This window comes from Podarcis cretensis, assembly GCF_951804945.1.
Source record: "Podarcis cretensis genome assembly, chromosome: 14".
Classification (NCBI taxonomy): Eukaryota; Metazoa; Chordata; class Lepidosauria; order Squamata; family Lacertidae; genus Podarcis; species Podarcis cretensis.
This window is the reverse complement of record NC_137183.1, coordinates 17,392,315-17,414,378: the sequence shown is the minus strand read 5'-3', so window position 1 is coordinate 17,414,378 and position 22,064 is coordinate 17,392,315. Positions and strand designations below refer to the sequence as shown.

Sequence of the window (22,064 nt, the reverse complement as noted above, 5' to 3'; positions counted from 1 at the left end):
AGCTCACCTCGTCATGGGGATTCGAACCACCGACCTTCTGATCGGCAAGTCCTAGGCTCTGTGGTTTAACCCACAGTGCCACCTGCGTCCCAAATCCATGATACCTATTGGCTATATGGAAGCTCAGATTCACAAGCCACATCAACAGAACATATTTAAAGCACTATCCTACCATTTTAACCAGTCTGGGAGCTGTCATTTGTCAATGGTGATGAGTGTTGCTAGAAGGCCCCTCTTCCCCCCACAGAGCTACAATTCCCAGGCAAGTTTTACAATCAATTCTTCTTCACAGGGAGCTCTGAGAACTGTAGCTGTGAGAGGAATGGGTGTCTCCTAACAACTCCCGGCACCCTAATAAACTACAGTTCCCAGGATTCTTTTGGGGGGGGGAAAGCCATATAAAGTGGCACCACAGTGCTTTAAATGTATGCCAAGAGTGTGGCTTACGACTCTGAATACCAGTTGCTGGGGAGAGGACTACAGTGGTACCTAGGGTTACAGACGCTTCAGGTTACAGGTGCTTCAGGTTACAAACTCCGCTAGCCCAGAAATCGTACCTCGGGTTAAGAACTTTGCTTCAGGATGAGAACAGAAATTGCACGATGGCGGCACAGCGGCAGCAGGAGGCCCCATTAGCTAAAGTGGTCCTTCGAGTTAAGAACAGTTTCAGGTTAAGAATGGACCTCCAGAACGAATTAAGTTCTTGACCCGAGGTACCACTGTACTGCACTCCCTTTACCACCTGTGGGCTTCTCAGAGGCATCTGGCTGGAAGTGATGCAAACCAGATGCTGGACTCGATTGGGTTTCCATCTGATCCAGCGGAGCTCTTCTGCCAGATCATTAGCACACCAAGGACCTGTGGCCCAACTGTATGCCACAGTGCCAGAAATCTGGTTTAAATGGCTGTACATGCAATGCTGTACAAGTAAGGCTTTGTGTGTGTTTATGTCTATTTGTTGAATGACCAGCACATTTAAACAGCGCCGGTGTGTTGCAGGGAGAGGCAGCGGCTGCAGTTTTCTGAAGGCAGCTGCACTGCATTCACTGGGGTGGAGCGGGGAGGCCAAGCGATGAGATTGCGGCAGCATCTGGCAGGTTTGCACACACCTGCACGCCACCGCGACCAACCCAGATTTCCCTGGACCTCGCTGTGTTGCCATGCCCAGTCCCGTCCCAGCAATCAGCAGTGCTGCTACCAGGATGCTGCCACCGCCAGCATCACTCTGATTGCCCCAAATGCACCATTGCTGCATTTAAACCTGGTTGAATTTGCTCCTGGTTTCTCACTGCAGTGCATTCTGCTCTCTCAACAGCTATTAGCCACAGTGGTTAAGAAAATGGCATATCCACGCTCATAAATACTGCCGCTATTAGATGGACTTTTGATTGGATATTATTATCATTATCACCATCATCATTATCATAAATTCATTGCCTTCCCTACACATCTCAAGTTAATGTACAAAGTGCAATAAAAACAGCTAAATACAGTTAAAAACAACACAGAAAATAACAGCAGGTAAATTTAACACAATACCAAGTAAGGACGCCAGTGGCAGAGACCTTTTCATCCAGCTGGGAATGATTGCCAATGTAGCAAACAGGGGTGGGGATATCTATCAATTTTCATTTCTCATTTTACCAATGTTAAATTCTGCTTCTCATGAAAAATTGCCAGCATTTTATTGTGCATTTCTTCCAACACACGTTTTCGTATGCAATTTTGTGAAATAAACACTTCCCCCCATTATGATTATTATTTTCATTTGGATATTCATTTTCATGCATGCTTTCCCCTAACATATCCATTTTTTTGTACACATTTGTTGTTGTTGAACTGTTTTGCAAAATGCAGAGAACACAAATTTTGAAAGGTGGCTGTGTGCTGTGGTTCACATATTGTTTTGGGAAATGTTAAGTGGGTACGTTTGCAGGAAAATGTGGACCAAGCATAATTTTTCCTGCATCCCTCCTAGCTAGGTACCAAGGGCAAACGTTCTCTTGCCAGAGCTAATATTAGCTGTAGGTAAGGGGGCTGTTACTGTGACCACAGCAGGGGAGGAAAGGGTGAAACGTCTCTTCTCTGTGTGCTGCAGTCCGGCCTGCTGTGATTGCTTTGTATAAAACCCTGATGTGGTTGCAAAAGACATGCTTAATATCACATGTAGTTTGGCTCTCCCTTTGTGTAGTGAGAAAACACCCAGAACTGATCTGAACGGAGCCTGGTTTACAGTTTCTCACAGCTTTGAGACACAAAATATGATTGACATATTAAAATTCAACTTGGCTGAGGCTCTGCTGGAAACATTCAGCAGGGAGAGGGGCGACCCGACAGGGATTTGCCCACTTCACCTGCGGTGTTAGTCCAATTTCCTCCTGGCTGCACAATTTGCATGACATATGTATATATCTGCAGACTGAATGCTGGGTTCTGCTGTCAGTCTTCCCCTTTCCTCCCATGCTTCAGTTTATCTGGCTACCCTTTCCTTCTAAAATTGTTTTAAGCAGCACATTTGTTTATCCATTCGTCCTCTACTCTATTTAAAAACAGCACTACAGATGTTTTTAAACCGCCTGAAAAATTGCTTTGGGCATTGGCAGGCAGGGGTGGGTTTCCGACTACACTGGCACTAGCCAGTGCATACTTTCCAAAAGCAGATCTTCTCCATTAATGGTCCACCGTAATTAAAACCAGCTTTTTAAGAGCCCAAATTAGACCTTGTCAACAATGCAGTGAAGTTCCCTTTCCTACTCATAACACAGTACACATGCACCCCATATTCTCCTGGTGGCATCTCTAATATTTTGCCATCCCCCCCTCAAAAACACACACAACAAAACCATTTGGAATTAATATTAATGTTCATCCATCATTTTTTCTGAAGGTTGCAACTCCCTGTTGATCTTCAGGTGCTTGACAAAGACCACTCTATTCCAGCAGACATTTTAAGGAAATGTTGATTAAGAAGTATCTATCTATCTATCTATCTATCTATCATCTATCTATCTAATAAATGACATTCAGACACTAACATTGTAATTTGATAGTAAACAAAAAAAAAGTTGAAACACAAATAAATGACCTTTTAAAACAAAAATAGATAAAATACTAATGATTTGTTGGGTCTCTGGACCTTAATAAAGATTGATTGATTGATAGATAGATAAAATACTGGAAGAAACAAGAAACGGGAAGTGCATACCCTTTTGTGTAAAAAGGAAAATTAATTAATCTGAGACATTTGGCTTGGAAGATTGGGAAAATATTGCCTAACAGAAAGCAGATCAATTGGATGTCATTCTAGAATGAATATTTCGAATAAATTCCTTTAGACAGACAGAAAATCGGAAGTCCTTATTATTTTTCCTCTTTTTTATTTTTTCTGTTCTGTTCTTTTTTTGGGTTTTCCTTCGGTGTTTTCTCTTTCTCTCCCTGTTTTTGATTTTATTTAGATTAATTTCTGTCATTCATTGTATTGTGAAAAAGCTTTAATAAAATCATTTTTTAAAAAATAAAAGGACGTGTATACCTGGCAGGACAATCATGGGTGTTGCAGGACTGGTAATTCACAGTCGGCTTCTGACTCTCGTCACACAATGTCAGGTTCACTTCTTGCTCCTTCGCACCCACACACAGCAGCTTTCGGAACTGGGTTCCTGAGTTCCCACAAGTAGCAGAGCAAGTATTCCAGTCGCCAAGCTGCCATCTATACTCTATTAAAAGCAGGAGAGAAAGCAACAGGTAAACAAGAGTATAAGTTACAGGTTGCACCTCAAATATAATGTCAGCTTTGTTGGGTATGAGCAACCTTGCATGCCTCCAGTCAGCAGAGGACAGGGTTGAATTTAATAGATAGGGAAAATACACTTTGTGCTTTCCTGCCCAACTCTTTCTCCTTGCACCCCCTCTTATGAAATAGCCATGAAATTAGCTTTCACCATGTAGGCTTAGAATGCGAAACCATCCTTGTAAATATGAAGAAACTGTAAGCAAAGACTTTACTAATGGAACCTCTGTGTTTTATTTACCCTTTTAAGTGATGCTGCTGATGTGAGAACAGGATGGGTGCTGGTGGTGGGACTGGATAGGTTCAGCTTTTAACTCTGCTATAAACTATCAATCATTTTTTAAAAAACCTAGAACGCTTTGGGATATGAGGATCTGCCATATCCTAAGTCAGGGTGTTATGTACTGAGCTGAATCCTAGAACAATAGGATCTAGAATGCAGCAGTCTGATTGGTCTGCAGGAGCCACCCAATCCAGCTCCAGGTGGAAGTGGATCAGTGACCTGATTGGCCTGCAGGAGCAGCAAATCAGGCGCCTGGATGAAGTGACTCAGCAACCTGATTGGCCTGCAGGAACAGCCAATCAGGCTTCTGGAGGAGGTGAATCCGCAACCTAATTGGCCTACAGGCGCAGCCCGGAATTAGCCAATCATGCGGGGCCCATTGTGTAAATAATGTATACATAGCTAAACGTTTTGGGGAAAGTTTCATTCATTGCTACTATGAGCTGAATAAAGAACATGAAATTTAAACTCGACTCTGGGTATATTTCACAGGACAACAGTCTCCCAAGGCCAGATCCATCTTCTCTATAAACAGCTGTTTTCAGATGCAAGTCCTTCAAGGTCTACTCTTGCCAGATGAGGTCCTCCTTGGTAGACATGCCAAGAACTGAACTCATAATCTTTCCATTCAAAGATGGCATTTAACCTACTACTAAAGCAGTGCCCTTGAAGACACCCTAAAAAGTGGGCAGGAACTTTCACTGAACAGGAAGCTTCAGAGAACATTAGTGTGATCTAATGGCCAAACTAGATCCATAAATAGGACATCTTGCATTTTGAAAAAGACTGATCTGCAGCCATGCAGAAAGCAGAGAGTGGGATCAGGACTTTGGTTCTAACGCAGGGCAGGTTAGTCCTTCACAACTGCTATTTTTATGGTTAAAATCTCACCCCACTGCCTGAAGTGTTTAGTTATTCTGTAGGGAGAAACACACAGGAACCATAAGAATGTGTATGTGTTTGGCCCTGCCCAGTACCATCCAGTGTGGCGGCCAGTGTCAGAGCTGTCTTCCTGATACTGGCACCATTGCAGTAGACGGAACAGGGATGAGGCAGGGCAACATCAAAGTCAAGGCAAGAGCAACAGTTTGACTCACTGCTGCCCTGCCTTGCCCAGGAAAGGAGACCATGTTGGATGCGGATCCTGGAAGACCTGCTCCCTGCCTTGCAGGCCTTTCCCCACCTGGCCTGGGAGGGCAGGGCTCTGATTGACTCCAGCTACAAAAGCAGAGGCTGCTGAAGAGGCCAGAGACAATCTTGGCTGTTTTTTAGTGCAGACTCAGGTCACTGAGCCTGATCTTCCACAGCCGCTGCCTGTCATTGGCATCAACGGCAGCAGATATGCTCGTAACTTTATTCTCTTTATTCTCTTGCCGTTTGAAATGTGCATTTTGTATCTCACTTCCTTTGGCAACGTTTAAGATGAAAATGATTTTGTTAACTTTGCGGCGTGCTAAATGTGCATTCCGTAGCTGAACCTCCTTTGTCGTGTTTTATTTTGAAATCTTCAAGATAATATTTTAGTTTCCCGTTAAATATGGTGCTTCGAACGTATTCTCTGTGTACCTGACTTTCTTCAGTAATGTTTTCTTCTGGATTATTTTGTTCAGTGTTTATGGGCCAAATCTAATCCTCTGAATGGTGCCATGTGTGTTAGTTTCTGTTTGTGCCACTGTGTAGTGCAGTGCACTGAGCAGAGTCACAAGACTCTGTTTTGCATTCCAAAGATTCTAGGCTATTGGAAGTCTCACGGAAGTCAAGAGACGGATGTGATGTTACTGGCTTCCTGTTCCTTTCTTGTTCAGTTGCTCTCTGCTTTCACAGAGAGAGCACATGTTTCTTTTCTGTCTGTGTAGTTAGAAATAAAACTCTTTAGTAATGTAGCTCATAAACTTCTCGGCCTTCCCTGCGTTCTGGGTACTCTGCGTAATGAGGGAACATGCCTGGAGTCTCATCAAAGGCTCAGGTCGTTAATCACGTCGGAGGACTCGACCGGAGGAATCGCTCGGTCAAAGCAAGTCCGACAATGTGGGGCCCCTGGATCGTTCCCGCAGCCAAAACGTGGCTCTAGACGAGCAACATTTGTGGCAATGGGACCCTGTAGCATGTTGCGGGGGGGGGGGATGCATGGAGTGTTGCCCTGCCACCATTTTGCTATTCTGGACAGCTAAGGATGTAAACAGCTGTTCGTTTCCATTCTGTATCCATCGCCTGCTGCATTGCCATCTGCCGAAAGCTACGTGATGTGCAGTGCATTTCTTTTTCTGGGGGGTACGCAGGGGTACCCCTTAACATTTTGTGAATCTAAGTTTGGCCTCATTGAGGGGCAGTATTTCAATATGAGTAGGAAAATGAGAGTACCCCTAAACATTTTTTAAAGAAAAAAAGCACTCGTTATTTGTCTCTCTGTCTGCTGTGGCAAGATTTCTTAAACTTATGCAATTTACATAATTAATTGCCACTGCCATTATGTTATTCTATTTCATTCATCTCAGTGCAAAGGAAACACAAAACAAATGGAGGGAGCACAATCAATTAAATATCATTTGCAGGCTGCAAGCAATGAAGAAAAGCGATTCCCATTCCAGAAGGGGGGCGAAAAAGCAAACATGGGCAATTTCTGTTCCCATTTCTTATTTCGTCGAAATTCTCTGACACCCCTATGTACCACATACATCTCTTCTACTGGAGCACATCGTCCTATCACCATAACCAGCTAGCATCATTACATTACTTAAAAAAAAAAAAAGAATCTGGATTAGTTTAATAACTGTCTACTAAAACAAAAACATTGCTCCCCTATTAATTCTGTGCATTAGGGAGTGACAGTCTCCAGCAAAAAGCCCCTTTTAAAAAAACTGGGTTACATTTCAAACTGATCCCACCCTGCCCCCTTTCAGACATAATTTAGAAGATGAAGTACGATGCAATGTTGACAGATTTCTATGCAAGCACAGAAGTCGCAAGGTTGCCTTTTCTTTTTCCTTTTTTGGTGAGGGGGGTGGGGAGCTGGTCCCATAACATCCAAGAATAATTGATCGCTCCCAGCTGTGTCCACAGTCTCATTCCCGCAGCACATAATGAATTCTTTAACTTATTGGGTTTTCAGTGATTCCTTATTACTTCTGGCTTTCTTAAAATAATACAAAAGAACCCTTTTCAAAGCAGAAATGGTTAAAATTTACTGAGTGCAAGTGTGACTGAAATATTGTATTATATTTATTTTGCCATGAAGATACAGCATAGGGGTTCTCTCCAAACACCCACCGTGCTGCAAAAACCACCCCGTAGCAATATTTCAGACATGTAAGGTGCTCAAATAATGAATCTCCATGACACAATGCATGCTCTCAAGACAGCCAATGCCCAAGATTGGGAAAGAAAGGGCTTTTCAGATAGTATCAGCTGCAGTCGCCTCATAAAAGAATTCAAGGACTGTACTACACATTACTATTGTTTATGCAGACATTTTGGACTACAAATCCCATCAGTCTTAGCCAGAATGGCCACCGGTCAGGCATGATTGGAGTTGTAGTCCAGGAACATCTGGAGAGCACAAAGTTGAAGAAGGCTGGTTTGCCTTTATATACAATCCAGTTTAATGACGGGGAAGGAGACACTCCTAGCCTAACAAGATCATGCCATAGAGGCTGGTCATAATGAAGCAATTAGGAGAGAATGAGACAGAGCAAAGGCAGTCTCAGTGTCAGCCCCGTCTTCTGTTTTGCCCTAACCAGGGACAGCCATTGTGGTGCCCTCCAGATGTTGCTGGACCACAGTTCCCATCATTGCGTGGACAGGCGGAGTCCCCAGATCCCGAGTGGTCCCCCCCGTCATGTGGAATAACGACTCTAGACAACGCGCTATGGGATTAAATTGGCCACAACTTTATTAAATTTCAAATGTGGGTAGACCTTGGCTCAGGCATTGGGCGTTCTCCCTCCCTAGTCCCCAGCCGGGGACCTAGGGAGCATCAGGGTTATCCAGTGTGTGGGGGGGGGATGGGCCGGCTCTGGAGAACATATGTTCAAGCAGAGATAGCCGCCCCCGTTACGCCGCCGCAGGGGAGAGCAATGACGACCTTTCGGCGTACGGCCAAAGCCTCCCTTCAAAAACCCCTTTAACGGGGAACCCTGGTATCGCCGCCGCAAAGAGGAAGATGGACTAAAGGATTCCGCCCAAGGCCTGATACCGCCAAAGTTGTGACGTTTTGCTACGGGAAAGGCGAAACCTGCCAATGCAGGGAAATTCCGTTCCGGCCCTTTAACAGCGACCTTATCGTAGCAGCGCCTGCATACCTGTGGAGAAAGGTTAACCTGCAAAACCTATGAAGAAAAGATAACCTGCAAAAGAAGGCATTAACTGAGGGTGGGTAGGGTGGGAGAAGCTCTGGAGCCAAGTGAGGATTAACAATTAAGATCCACCCTCTATTGTGTGGGCAGGTAATCCCTCCTCCTACCTGGCCTGGTTTCCCTGGCAACGCTTCCCCGGTGGGATTGGACAACTCACTGGGGTAGGCGGGGACCTCCAGCTATCCCACCTGAGGGAAGGCAAAGCCTATGCTGATGGGGCCACTCCAGATCCAGGGCTGCACGCGTCCCCGCAAAGGGCGCCCCCCGTTTTAAGTGGGGAGCGGTCATTCCTGACCATTGGTCATGGCGGCTGGGGCTAGAGGGATTTGGAGTCCAACATCTAGAGTGCATCAAGTTAGCTACCTCTACCCTAAGCTATAAAACATGGGAAGTCTCAAAATACTTACAGCAGATTCTTATGTTGCCTTATGTTGTACAGTGGTACCTTGGGTTACAGACGCTTCAGGTTACAGAATTCGCTAACCCAGAAATAGGACCTCGGGTTAAGAACTTTGCTTCAGGATGAGAACAGAAATCGTACTCCAGCGGCGCAGCGGGAGGCCCCCTTAGCCAAAGTGGTACCTCAGGTTAAGACCAGTTTCAGGTTAAGAACAGACCTCCAGAACGAATTAAGTTCTTAACCCGAGGTACCACTGTAATTTGGTACAAACAATCAACAATGCTTAAAGAAGGAAATATAATGAAACTTAATAATTGGGCCATGGAATCTTCAACAAACCTTCCTTCTTGACATTTACCCAGACAGACAATGGCTTGGAACTCGATGACGTCCAACATCTGTATTGTCCACCAAGCTGCTCAGATATAACGTTCACCTCTAGGATACGTCCCCCAACCAGGCTCCTATGATCAAAGCCTTTCATTTCTTCAATTGGTTGATTTTTGAAGAACCAGCGAATTGTGTTCTTTCTACTGGGATGCACAGGACAACCTAGAAAGCAAGGGCATTGTTAGCCTATTTTCCTACGAGATTTGGATTTCTTTAAAAAACAGTCTGTGAAGTTACATTTCCCAGTTATTCTCACGTGCACCATTTTGGGAGGCTAAGTTTCCCACTCAACCAAGCACTTTGTTTTAGACCACATGCTAATATTCTTCCTCGTCATCCAACCCTCTGCTCCAAAGCATCGACTCATGACAAGCTGGCCCTGTTGCCCCAAATTGACACCCGGCTTCCAACACCGACAAATATATTTGGGAGTCATACCTATCCGTAACAGCTCCCCAGGTACCACGCTAATGTTGGTACCAATTCCAGATGCCATGAGGACACGCTTTCTCCTACTGTTGCCGTATAATCCATTGTTAGGCTTCTGAGATCTTCGTTCTGAGAGGAAAGAGGGGTGGGGAGAAAGTATTACTTCCTAGTGCATCTCAGGAATAAGTGTTGCAGATGGTTTGGTAAAGAACACTAAGTGTTTTCTTAGGAATGGTGCAGTGAACTGGATCTGCCTGTTGTGATTTCAGGGTAGAGTGCGTAAGAACATAAGAGGCGCTCCGCTGGATCAGGCCCATAGCTGTCAACTTACAGATTTGAAAATAAGGGACCAGCAGCCTCAAAAATAAGTGATCAGCAGCCAAAATAAGGGATTTTCCGGGCACAGGTATGTTCAACTTCTGAGCCCCTCCGAGCCAAAGGCAGAAAGCCCAGCCAGCAGCCAAACAAAGCCTCAAGCGGTGGTTCCCACAGCGCAGCAACCCGGCAAAGGGGATGCAGCAAGGAAAACCACCGTCACCTCTCCACTGAGAAGCGCTGAGCAAAGGCAAGTCCCCAGGCAACGCAGCAGGGAGGGAGGGAGAGGAGCTGCTTCCTTTGAAACCCAGGAAATTTAAGGGACATCATCAATAAGGGACAGCAGCAGGACATGGCACTGGGATAAGGGAGTTTTCTGCCAAATAAGGGACGGTTGACAGCTATGATCAGGCCAATGGCTCATCTAGCCCAGCCCAGCCCTGTCTTCTTCATTTTCCTCAGTAAAAGGTAATGCGGATTTCTTTTTCTCTCCGGGTTTCATCTGCATTATTTAAGTGACTTTGCTAACACGGACAGCACAAGCACAGAGGAGAAAGCAGAAGTGTGGTTCAGGCAGAGAGTCACTGACAGCTGATGGCATTTCTTGGTACCACTGGGCCTGATTTTGTACTTACCAGTCAATCGAAGAACAGTTGTGGCCATGGCTTGTCCAAGAGCATTGGAGGCTGTGCAAGTGTACATTCCAGCATCTTCATGTGAAACATTCCTAAGGATTAAGGACCCATTTGCAACAGAGAACACTTGAGTTCTTGGGAAGCTTTCGTTCTTAAACCAAGTAACCTCAGGTTGGGGAAGACCTGGGGGGGGGGGAAATAATAGCATACCAAAACTTATTAACCTTTTATTGCTCTAGTTTTGTTTAAAAGTGCAAAAAATACTATGAAATTGGGGAAAACATAGTCAGCCCTTAACAATTAAAGACTGTGAACCCCGATGAATAATTTTTGATTATTTATTTACTATGCTGTTTCACTAGTAATTGCAATTTGACTACTACCAAAGCCTTTCTAAACTTAAGGAATGAAGTGGGACATAGATTATAATTTCAAACACAAGCTGGCACTCACTGGTCCGGTTCGCATTTAACAGTAAGCCATACACCATGGCTGTATACGCACCACATATTTAAAGCATGTGACTTCGCCCCAAAGAATCCTGGGAGCTCTGGTTTACCCCTCACATGATCTGTTGGGAGGAAATCATGAGCGCTGGTTCTTCCTTAATGTTAAGCTAGCACACTGGTCTCTTGCCCCCCAATATGACACAGGAAGGGGACCAGGTAAGGCCATGGCTTTCTGTTACAGTGGTACCTCAGCTCAGGTTACAAGATGCTTCAGGTTACAGACGCTTCAGGTTACAGACGCCGCTAACCCAGAAATAGTACTTCGGGTTAAGAACTTGGCTTCAGGATGAGAACAGAAATCACGTGGCGGCAGCGCGGCAGGCTCCATTAGCTAAAGTGGTACCTCAGGTTAAGAACAGTTTCAGGTTAAGAACAGACCTCCAGAACGAATTAAGTTCTCAACCTGAGGTACCACTGTACATGTGAAGTTGTCCTGCTGTTATGAGGAAAGAGCATCTTTAACACACACACACACAATTACCTTTCCATTACAGATCAGAACCAAACTGTTCTAAATAATTCTTTTAAGTGTCTTCCACAAAGAGGCCCAGGGATTCAGATCTGCCCCCATGCCCATTTTGCAAGTGGCATGCAAGGACACTGTATGCAGCATAAGGTAAAGGTAAAGGTACCCCTGCCCGTACGGGCCAGTCTTGACAGACTCTGGGGTTGTGCGCCCATCTCACTTAAGAGGCCGAGGGCCAGCGCTGTCCGGAGACACTTCCGGGTCACGTGGCCAGCGTGACATCGCTGCTCTGGCCAGAGCCAGAGCCAGAGCCGCACACGGAAACGCCGTTTACCTTCCCGCTGGTAAGCGGTCCCTATTTATCTACTTGCACCCGGAGGTGCTTTCGAACTGCTAGGTTGGCAGGCGCTGGGACCGAGCAGCGGGAGCGCACCCCGCCGCAGGGATTCGAACCGCCGACCTTTCGATCGGCAAGCCCTAGGCGCTGAGGCTTTAACCCACAGCGCCACACACTCACAAATAAATGTTTTACAACTTCCCATAACCCCCAAGTGACAGGAAGCTCGGCACAACTTTTTGCAGCTCAATTTGTTTGTGAGAAAGAACATGTAACATTTTAATATTGATTGTTCTTACATACACTGCTTGAGCACAGGGGAGCAGGCAAACCCCGCCACAGACAGTACTTTCCCCTTTATAGCGGCATCAGTTTCCGCTCAGCAGCATGTTTGCAGGGCCAGCCATAAAACAGAGAATTGTGATTTCTTCACTGGTTGTATTCAAGATGTTGGTTTCTTTCCTGCCATTTGGGAGAGTGATGCAGCTGCCTCAGGCCCGTGGAGTTTGTAGGGGGCAACAATAGCACATTTCTGGCCATTCTTCCTGAGCCCCTAGGTAGCCCCCACTGTTGGGAGGACAGAGCTATGGGTGCCCTGTCCAGAACCCCCAAAACTGCCCTTGGGTATGGTGGTGAAGGATGCCTTGACAGCCAGATTCAACCACCAGCCCAGTTGGCTTCCATACATGGAACCAAGAGGTGTCCTCTCCTCCTTTGCCTCGGGCTGCAAAATGTCTTGGACTAGTCCTGATATCCAGTAAGATCAAAGCCTGGTCACCACTAGCAGATAATGCTCCTTCAAGCACCATCTAACCACCTGCGCCTTTAAAGAAACGTCTATTAGTAGACGCCTAGAATTGTTTCATCAGAACTGAGAGAAGATGGTGGCTGCCAGCAGCGAAAAGACTTTTGGATTGATTCGGCAGAAATACCAGCGTGTGAGGAGATGCTGCACGGACAGAGGGGTATCATACACATAAAATCCACACAGAAACACATCATTTTACTTCAACTCACTTGTGGAAACAACTCAGAGGCAGTGAAAGAAGGAAAACAACAGGAAGATTTAAAGGAACTATTAGAAATGACCATCAAGAGCAGTAGAGATATGAGATGATCAGAGGCCCCCCGAACTTGAAGCATGGGAAGTCCCAACAAAAAAATTATAATTCGGCAGAATATTTGGATTATTTGATATGTATATGTATAATTTGGAATATTTAATGTGATTTGATTGGATTGTTAAAATGGAAAACTTAATAAAAATGATTTAAAAAAAGAAAAGAAACGTCTATTAGATAGTTATCTAAATGAAAACCTAGCAACGTCATCATCAGACAACATAGAACAGCAGTATTCTGATTCCATTGTCCAGCACAGAATGTATCCAGCGGCAGTTGGTGGGGTTGCATGGGTGGGGACCGCCTTGCTCTCCTGCTTCCCCAGTGCTGCTTAGCAAGAGGGGGAGACATGCGGGAACTTGGAGCGGGGACCAGTCTGATGCTCCCACCACTGTTTCTGTACTGCCCCTTCCGTTCTTGGTAAGCGACAGAGTCTTGTGGCATTCAGAAGACGGGAGAGCAAAACCAGCCACCACTGCATATATCCACTGGCTAAGGAACAGGGATATTTTGTAGAGGTACATAGGAAACTGCCTCAGGCTGAGTCAGTAGACTTGTTCATCTAGATCAGCTGCTCTGAGCTACAGAAGCTCTTAGGCCGAGGACTTTTGCATTCCCTTCTGCCATGGTCCCTTTTAACTGTGGCTGACCCTGGGACCCCCTAGCTGCAAACATGCGCTCTAGCAACCCTGAGCTCTGTTCCCGCTCCATGAAACCTAATTATTAAGCCAGGCTTGAACACTCTTTTTTTTTACAGGTCATTTTGCAAAATTGCTTTTGGGGCCATTTCTCCATGATCCTTGAGAGAGCAAGTTTAGCATCTAAGTCAGAAGCTTAGCACTTTTCTGTCCACACCTCAGGTTTGCTTCTCAGTATAATGTAAACCAGACTTCTTCTTCTTTTGGAGCTTGCTATTTTTATGGAAAATAAAAGTGTCTATCAAAAAAAGCCATCAGAGAAGCGATCAACTCTAACAGGGTTGCCAAACAAGTTAACTTAAGCAATTACTGTCTTCAACTCTAAAATCTGTTTTCTATGTTCCTGTGGGTTTTTTTTTTCTTTTAAAGAAAAATAAGTCAACGAATTATTTAAATGGACAAGTGATTTAAATGGCAGGTAGTATAAATGTTGCCGAGAAAGAAGCTTAGCCCTATTCGGAGAAGACCTCTTGAAATTAAGAAGAGATTTTGTTTCAGGCCTGAACCCCTTCTGCGGTTGCAGCCCAAATACTTTCGGCCAGTGTTCTGGCACCCTCTCATAACTTTCTCAGTCAAGAGTTAAAATTCCTTATACATGCTGCGTTTTCCAAAGTTGCTCAGGAAGTGCTGCTCACACTACACAAAGGCTGAGGAAGCAACACGCATAAAGCCACAGCTAAGTGCCTAAAGTAAAAATAAGACAAGAATCAACAGCACAATAAATGCTGCAATCCTGTTACAGATTTTATACCTTTATGTCCAGGGACTTTGGGTACATACACACCACACATTTAAAGCACGTGACCTCCCTCAAAGAAACCTGTAGTTTAAGGGTGATGGGAATTACAGCTCTGTGAAGGGTAAACTACAGCTCCCAAGATCCTTTGGGGGGGAGCAGTATGTACTCAGCAGCTGGTCAGCATAACAGTCTTGGACCCCAATCCTGAAAATACATTTACTTGAGCCCTTCCCAGGCGCAGTTCAAAGGACTGGCATTGACCTTTAAGGCTCTTCAACTTTCTCTGTATGAGCCTACTAGACAGAGGGCGTCCTTTGGGTTTGGGGTGAGGAGAAGGGATGCTTGAAGGATCTGAAATTTGGGGGTTCTAGCAACAGCTGACCTGCTGTGCACTTCCTGGACTAGACGTTAGTTATCCACCAGCTTTCACACTTCCCAAATGTTTTGACACAATTCTTAGCTGGCTAGTCCAAGTCCAGTTACCACAAGGAAGATGGGAGCAGCAACAAGAGCCTTGAAGTCGCCAGTCCACAGAAGGCACCTAGAAAGCAGAGTGGACACAGATTGCCTGCATGCTGCTTTTTGCACTTTGTTGTCGTTTAGTTGTTTAGTCGTGTCTGACTCTTTGTGACCCCATGGACCAGAGCACGCCAGGCACTCCTGTCTTCCACTGCCTCCCGCAGTTGGGTCAAACTCATGCTGGTAGCTTCGAGAACACTTCCAACCATCTCGTCCTCTGTCATCCCCTTCTCCTTGTGCCCTCCATCTTTCCCAACATCAGGGTCTTTTCCAGGGAGTCTTCTCTCCTCATGAGGTGGCCAAAGTATTGGAGCCTCGGCTTCAGGATCTGTCCTTCCAGTGAGCACTCAGGGCTGATTTCCTTCAGAATGGAGAGGTTTGATCTTCTTGCAGTCCATGGGACTCTCAAGAGTCTCCTCCAGCACCATAATTCAAAGCTTTTTGCACTAAGATGAGATTATTGTATTTCTATTTAAAGTACAGTAATTATTTCTAAATCTGCATTTATACATATAAATCAACATGCAATTTTAATGCAAATTTGTGTCCTTTTTTTGGTCCTCTTGCCTGGTCCTCCTTTTTTTGGGGGGGGGGTGACAAGTTGCTGCTACCCTATTTGTTAACATTATTTGATAATTAGGGTGCACATTTTCAAGCACGTACAACTCTTAGGGCTGTACCCAATATTCTCTCTGCCCTGGAGCAAAGGCTCTTGTGCTAGCAGATAGGTGAATTTTACTGCTGTGCAGCAGAGGAATGAAGCAGCTGCACTAGTGTGAATGTGTTGCACAACAGATTGCACAGTCTATCATGCAACAAAATTGCCTACAACCTGCTTATGCATTCTCATGCACAGCAACGCTCCACTGGCTCAAAACATTTTGCCAGTGGAAGTGTGCCATTAAGAAGCTTAGCACTACATTGGATAAAACCGCCATGGTATATCTGAATAGTTCTGCTTCCTCTCCAATGTCTGTTTCCACCCTGATTCTAGGATTACCCCTGAAAAACTTGAAATTAAATTTTGAATCAGAATTTCCCATTGTAAATGCAGCCAGTATTCAGCCATCTTTTCTTTCATACTGCCCCAGATCAAATTTGCTAGACATGTCTCTACCTTAACCCCTCCACTCTCCCATCTGATGATTTGCTTTTCAGAGTGCCTGTTCCACAGAAGTGCAATTTAGCTTTGAAACCACAAGGCCCGTTTACTGCTAACTATGTGAGATATTGTTTGCATTTACTGCTGCCTACTGAACTAGACCATCAGCCGACTGGGTTTTGTTCATTTCTCCTGTGAGGTTTCCTACAGTAATGATGAAAGCAAATGAATCTGCCACACAGCAGAGAGTTGCCAAGTGGGGGAGAAACCAAGAAAGGCTCTTTTTTCCATGAAATAATAACTGGGGTGAGAGCAGATCAGAAGTGTGCAAGATGCTGGAAGTACAAGTAGGGGTGGGAAACTCTGTGAGTTTTGGTTTCTCTTCGATCTTAATCTTTCCAGTCTTATTGTCAGTTCTCTAAATTTTCACACCAGTTTGCAATGACGACAACGACGATGATAATAATAATAATAGCTCATTAAAAATTCACCAGAATTTTAAAAATTAGAAATCACTTGAAAGTACCAAATCAGCCTAGGATTAAATTAGGATTTAATTATATAAATGGGATTTAGAACAGTAAGAAAAGTCAATAAAGTAGATAATAGTTGGAAATATTTTTGTTTAAGAATGATATTGGAAAGCTGTTACATGCAGATACAAGGAAATTCAGAAGGGAGGGATTTGAGGAAGTCAATAACAATGTAAATAAAATTTGGTTTTCAAGGGATAAGTGATTAAGATTATGTCTTTTACTGCTGTGGTCTTGGTCTTGTTTTTTTCTTTTTTAGTATTGTATTGCATTGTTTTTTCTTTGGTATGCTTTTCTGTTTTTGTTTTTCTCTTTTGTTATGTTGTATATTTGTTATAATTGTGAAAATTTAATTAAATTTTTTTTGGGGGAAAAAATAATTCACCAGAATTTTAGACCAAATTTCTCCTTACATGTTTGTATACCAATTTGTTTAATAGATCCATCTTTTTGCAAAACAACCCCCCCCCCATCTAATGCATTTTTGTATGTTACATTACACCATCATATGCATTTCTATGCACGCTTTACCCCAGTATATGCATTTTTAGATACATTACTAGGCTTGCATTGCAAAATTCAGAGAAGTGGAAATCTCCCCCCCACCCCCCAGCCCCCCCCAAAAAACCACCCCAATGTGGAAATCTGGAGAGCCAAACTTAAGACTGTATAAACTAAGAAATCGGGAGAATAAAAAACTGGCAGATTCACTCATTCCTAGTCATGGAGCTCAAATCTGGTGAATCTTGAGCCAGTCACTTTCTCTTAGTCTAACTTACCTCACATAGCTGTGAGGATCAAATTAGAAGGGGAGGGGGGGAGAACTCTGCACGTCCCCTTGAACTCATTTGAGGAAAACTGGGATAGAAATAGCTGTGCAGAGCTGAATAAGATGCCCTCAGAGCCCCTTCCCATTCCATTGTTGTGGCTGCTTATTCTCTTGACCTCTTTCTTTCCTTTTGGGCCAATCCTCCTGCCAGAGGAGAGATTTCTGAACAAGACTGTGGCGTTCGTACGGAGCCCCCGGTCGTCTCACGGACTATTGACCCATACACCACTTATCCGCTGCCACCAACCAGGTCCTCCCCGGTAAAATCACTTCAGCCTCACTCAGGTTCTCAATTAGTAAAGAAGAGTGTATTTTATTTGAGACACAAACAAACTTTTACGGCATTCCAAACATTGTTGCTCTTTACTTTCTTAGTCTTATTTTCCTCTCTCTATCTCATCTACCTCCCCTCACTCAAGAACCCACTGCCCTGTCTCTCTATTACCAACTGCCTACCAACTGCTTCTCCAACTGCCTTTCCCAACCAGCCAACCCACTAAAACCAACCAACTACCCACCAACAACTCCCAACAACAACTAACTCAAACCTCGGGCTAAGCCCTTTTATACACAGGTAGGCTCCACCTCCAGCTTTCCTATTGGTCTATATTTTTAACCCTATCTCTTCCCCCTGTTCAAACATTTTCTAAATGGACGGGCAAACGCCACAAAGACATTCTGACAACTAGCCCAGAGTAAAACAAAAAAAGCCAGCCAGGATAGTTTTTCCTTGTGTGGTTGGCAACTGCACACTCAGTACTGAGATTTAATGGTTTTCCTTACCCCCACAATCTTGACAGCAGGTTTCATAATAGATAAAACCCTGACCCTGGACAGAGAAGAGTGGGGGCAACCAGCCAAGTGCCCTACTTTGAAGCAAATTTAATTTGTTTTGTTAATGCAGATATTATTTGCTAATAAATATCAAAGTGCATAACGACATTTCTTGTTCTATACATTCCTACTTGAAGTTTTCCTTTGTTTTCATTACATGTTGACTGATAGACTGCAGTCCTGCACAGGTCTACTCAGACGTAAGTCCCATTGATTTCATCAGGACTTGCTAACTCGTGTGTGCAGAATTGGAGTCTCACAGCTCTACCTAGAAAAAAGATTTTTCTACCTTAAAAATGCAAAAAAGAAAAAAGAAAAAGCACAGAGGCTGCATGTAGACAGAAACCTGCCTTTATTTCTTCCAGAAATGTGCATTGCAGGGAGCCTATAAAAGGAATGGTGTTTGAAAACAAATTTCCTCCAAGCGTAAAAGCACAGTAAAATATTACACAGTGAACATTTTTAGGCTTACTAATTATTCTTAAAGCTTTGACTTCACTACCCCCTGAAAAAAAACAACTGTAGATGTTTGTACGATTTTATATAATGTTTTATACTTTCCCCATCCAGGAGCAACTTCAAGCCAAGTCAGAACCAGTGGTATCAACAGAGAGAATATTATTTTGTAAAAGCCTATATTTGGTCCTTAATTGCACTTTTTTTTTGGAAGCCTGACCTGATATTCTTCTCATGGAAATATCTTGCTCATACTAAATAGAAGAAGGTAGTATATACAAAAGGTCCCGAAAGTAAACAAGTTGGTTTCTGTGGATTATGGTCTAAAATCAGGAGAAGCAGAAGTGAAATCTGGGAAACCTTCATGAAATGTCAGTGTCTGAGAACTCTAAAGATGTTTAGAGGAGTTATGTGCACAATTGAATATTAATGTATTTCCCCCTTTTTTGACCAATAGGTGGCATACCATACATTATAATATAACATGTTATAATGCATTATAATATAATATAATTCCAATTTTCCACGTTAAGAACGTAAGAAATGGCTGTTGGATCAGGCCAATGTAGGGTTGCCATATGTCCGGAATTAAAAAAAAAGCTCAAAATTTTTTTTTTTTGCATTGAGATTTCAAAAAGAAAGAAAGAAAGAAAGAAAGAAAGAAAGAAAGAAAGAAAGAAAGAAAGAAAGCTCAACAGGGCAAAACTAATAAAAGCACAACCAATAACCAACAACATCATTTTACCTCCTACTTGCATTTTCTCTAAAAAGTTCCAAATGCTGTAAGCTTTATTCATAGTGGAGTCACTCCTCCCCCTTTATCATTTTGACGCCCCTTTTCCGAACCTTTTCCAATTCTACAATATCCTTTTTGAGGTGAAGAAACCAAAACAATTATTTCAATTTAAAGCTTCTCACTCTAGCTTTTTGGTTCACTCTCTATTTCAGAGTTTAGATTTTCCCACATCGCCAATTCTAACAGCAATTGTAAAAAAAAGAAAAGAACACTCATGGATTTTTTAAATCACATACACACACAGTGAGAGAGAGAGAGAGAGACTACAAAGCATTTGGATTCAGTGATAGAACGAGAGATCTCTTAACATTTATTTTGAGTGTCATTGAAGCATGTTTGCTGGTTATTTTATCTGTTAGGGCCACAGGTCACTTAAAGATTGCTTATTATAATTAGTAGCAAAGCCTTTATTGTAAACTATAAGGGAATTTTTTCATTTCAATGCATTAATAATAATTTTTTTAAAAAAAAATCTTGAGGAAAAGCCCCACATTAGGTGGAACATTTTGGGGCATGAATGGCTTTGTAAGAAATTATTTAGTTGATCATGGGTGAGTTTATGAGATGGAAGGTTGCAGCTGTTTCCCAGACAGTAAGGGTACACCTATTTCCTCAAAACAAAGCATTCATTTGAAATCAGTAATCTTAGCAAACGAACAGCAGGGGGTGCTGTTGTGAAAGTCCGCGTTCCTCCCATGTCCAGTTCAATAAACGATGTGGGGGAGAGATAATTAAACCAAACATCTGTAGCTGATGTGTGGCAAGTTCTCCTCATCACCACTTGACAGAATGATATGAGCTGTGATCAAAGGTCCACCTGACTATATGGATGCTCAGAGAGTGGGGTGGGGGCAAAGGAAGAGGAGGAGTTTGGATTTGATATCCCGCTTTATCACTACCCTAAGGAGTCTCAAAGCGGCTAACAATCTCCTTTCCCTTCCTCCCCCACAACAAACACTCTGTGAGGTGAGTGGGGCTGAGAGACTTCAGAGAAGTGTGACTGGCCCAAGGTCACCCAGCAGCTGCATGTGGAGGAGTGGGGAAGCAAACCCAGTTCACCAGATTACGAGTCCACTGCTCTTAACCAGTGCTGCCCCCCTCGACAGGAACTGAAGGAGGCATGGCAAGCACCAGGGGGACACTGGGGGGGGGGGCAGGCATGACCCCCTCTCCCACACATTAAATGTGAGCATCTGAACATGCCTACAGAGCACCAAGATGAGAAAACTCACTTGGGGCAGTGTCATAGCTGTCAACTTTCAGATTTGAAAATAAGGGATCAGCAGCCTCACCTGTCCCAGGGACAGTCTACGGGATATCTAACAATCCGGGACAGCAGCGGGAAAAGGTGCTGGAATAAGGGAATTTCCTGCAAAAAAAAGGAAGGTTGACAGCTATGGGCAGTGTAGCTGTCCACCTCGGTGCTGTGCTACTAGCCCTTTCCTGTCAATAGCATAGTCACGCCAGTCGTCATAAATTAAAAATAGGGTTATTGGAAAGGGTGGAAGATGGTGGAAGGAGACGGGAAGCGGGGCTGCACCGTGCAAACGACGATGAGCCGGCTTCTTCCTAATCAACCCTCCTAATTAACCGGGGCCACTCCCTGCCTCCCACGCGGGGGCTCCCGTTCCGGCCCCCACTGTCCAGGATTTTGGGAGTCCTCATAAGGGAGCCGGTCCTGGAGGAATAACTGTGAGGGGAGAGACTTCGTCAGGCAAGGCCTCCTTCCACCTGCCTTGCTCCACCCTCTAGTCTCTGCTTCTCCATTTGTATTGTATTATTTTATGTACTGTGGCTTGCCATTGTGTTACTGATTATAGTTTAGAAATTATTTATTGGAACCGTTGAGTGGATTTCTGTTTAAGTTTTATATGCTATTATTATGTAATACTATTCTAATGATTGTTGAATGTTACTTTTTTGATGTAGGTTGCCTATTTTAAAGTTTTATTATCACATTTTTGTACTGCATTAGATTGTTATAAGATGTACATTTTTTGTTTCTTCAGCTTGTAAACCGCCTCTATTGTAAGATAGAAAGGCGGTATACAAATAAATAAATGGAAAAAAGAGAAATGAATCAGGTACTGCTGTGCTTGACAATGGGCAAAAAGATTGGTTGCTGAAAATAAGGTGTTTCCACAGTACAGTGGTACCTCAGGTTACATACACTTCAGGTTACATATGCTTCAGGTTACAGACGCCACTAACCCAGAAATATTACCTCGGGTTAAGTACTTTGCTTCAGGATGAGAACAGAAATCGTGCTCCGTCAGCGCGGCAACAGCAGGAGGCCCCATTAGCTAAAGTGGTGCTTCAGGTTAAGAACGGACCTCCAGAACGAATTAAGTACTTAACCCGAGGTACCACTGTATTGGTGAACACAGTCCCATGTAGACGTTACTGTGTTTTGGTGGAATCCAGGGTTTGCCTACACTTTAGACTCCTTTGGCCTGGTGAGCGTGAGAATGTTTTGGCTTTGTATGCATGTCTTTTGCCAACACTGCCCCCTTTCTCCCCCACTCTTGGCC

The 22,064-nt window shown here is 43.9% G+C and overlaps 1 protein-coding gene and 1 long non-coding RNA gene across 2 annotated transcripts in view; one reads left to right on the top strand and one right to left on the bottom strand.

Annotated features, from left to right (window-relative positions):
- Positions 1 to 22,064, bottom strand: part of ADAMTSL3 (ADAMTS like 3) — a 283,673-nt gene that overhangs the window by 9,127 nt on the left and 252,482 nt on the right. The window contains exons 23-26 of the mRNA XM_079954170.1: positions 10,595 to 10,777; positions 9,654 to 9,773; positions 9,165 to 9,377; positions 3,533 to 3,716 (exon numbers count right to left, since the gene is read on the bottom strand). Coding sequence (XP_079810296.1) covers positions 3,533 to 3,716; positions 9,165 to 9,377; positions 9,654 to 9,773; positions 10,595 to 10,777 — 700 coding nt within the window. The remainder of the gene's footprint in view (positions 1 to 3,532; positions 3,717 to 9,164; positions 9,378 to 9,653; positions 9,774 to 10,594; positions 10,778 to 22,064) is intronic.
- LOC307203560 lies at positions 13,327 to 14,085 on the top strand. Its single transcript, XR_013833292.1, has 2 exons — positions 13,327 to 13,447; positions 13,785 to 14,085. It is a non-coding gene; the product is annotated as an uncharacterized lncRNA (long non-coding RNA).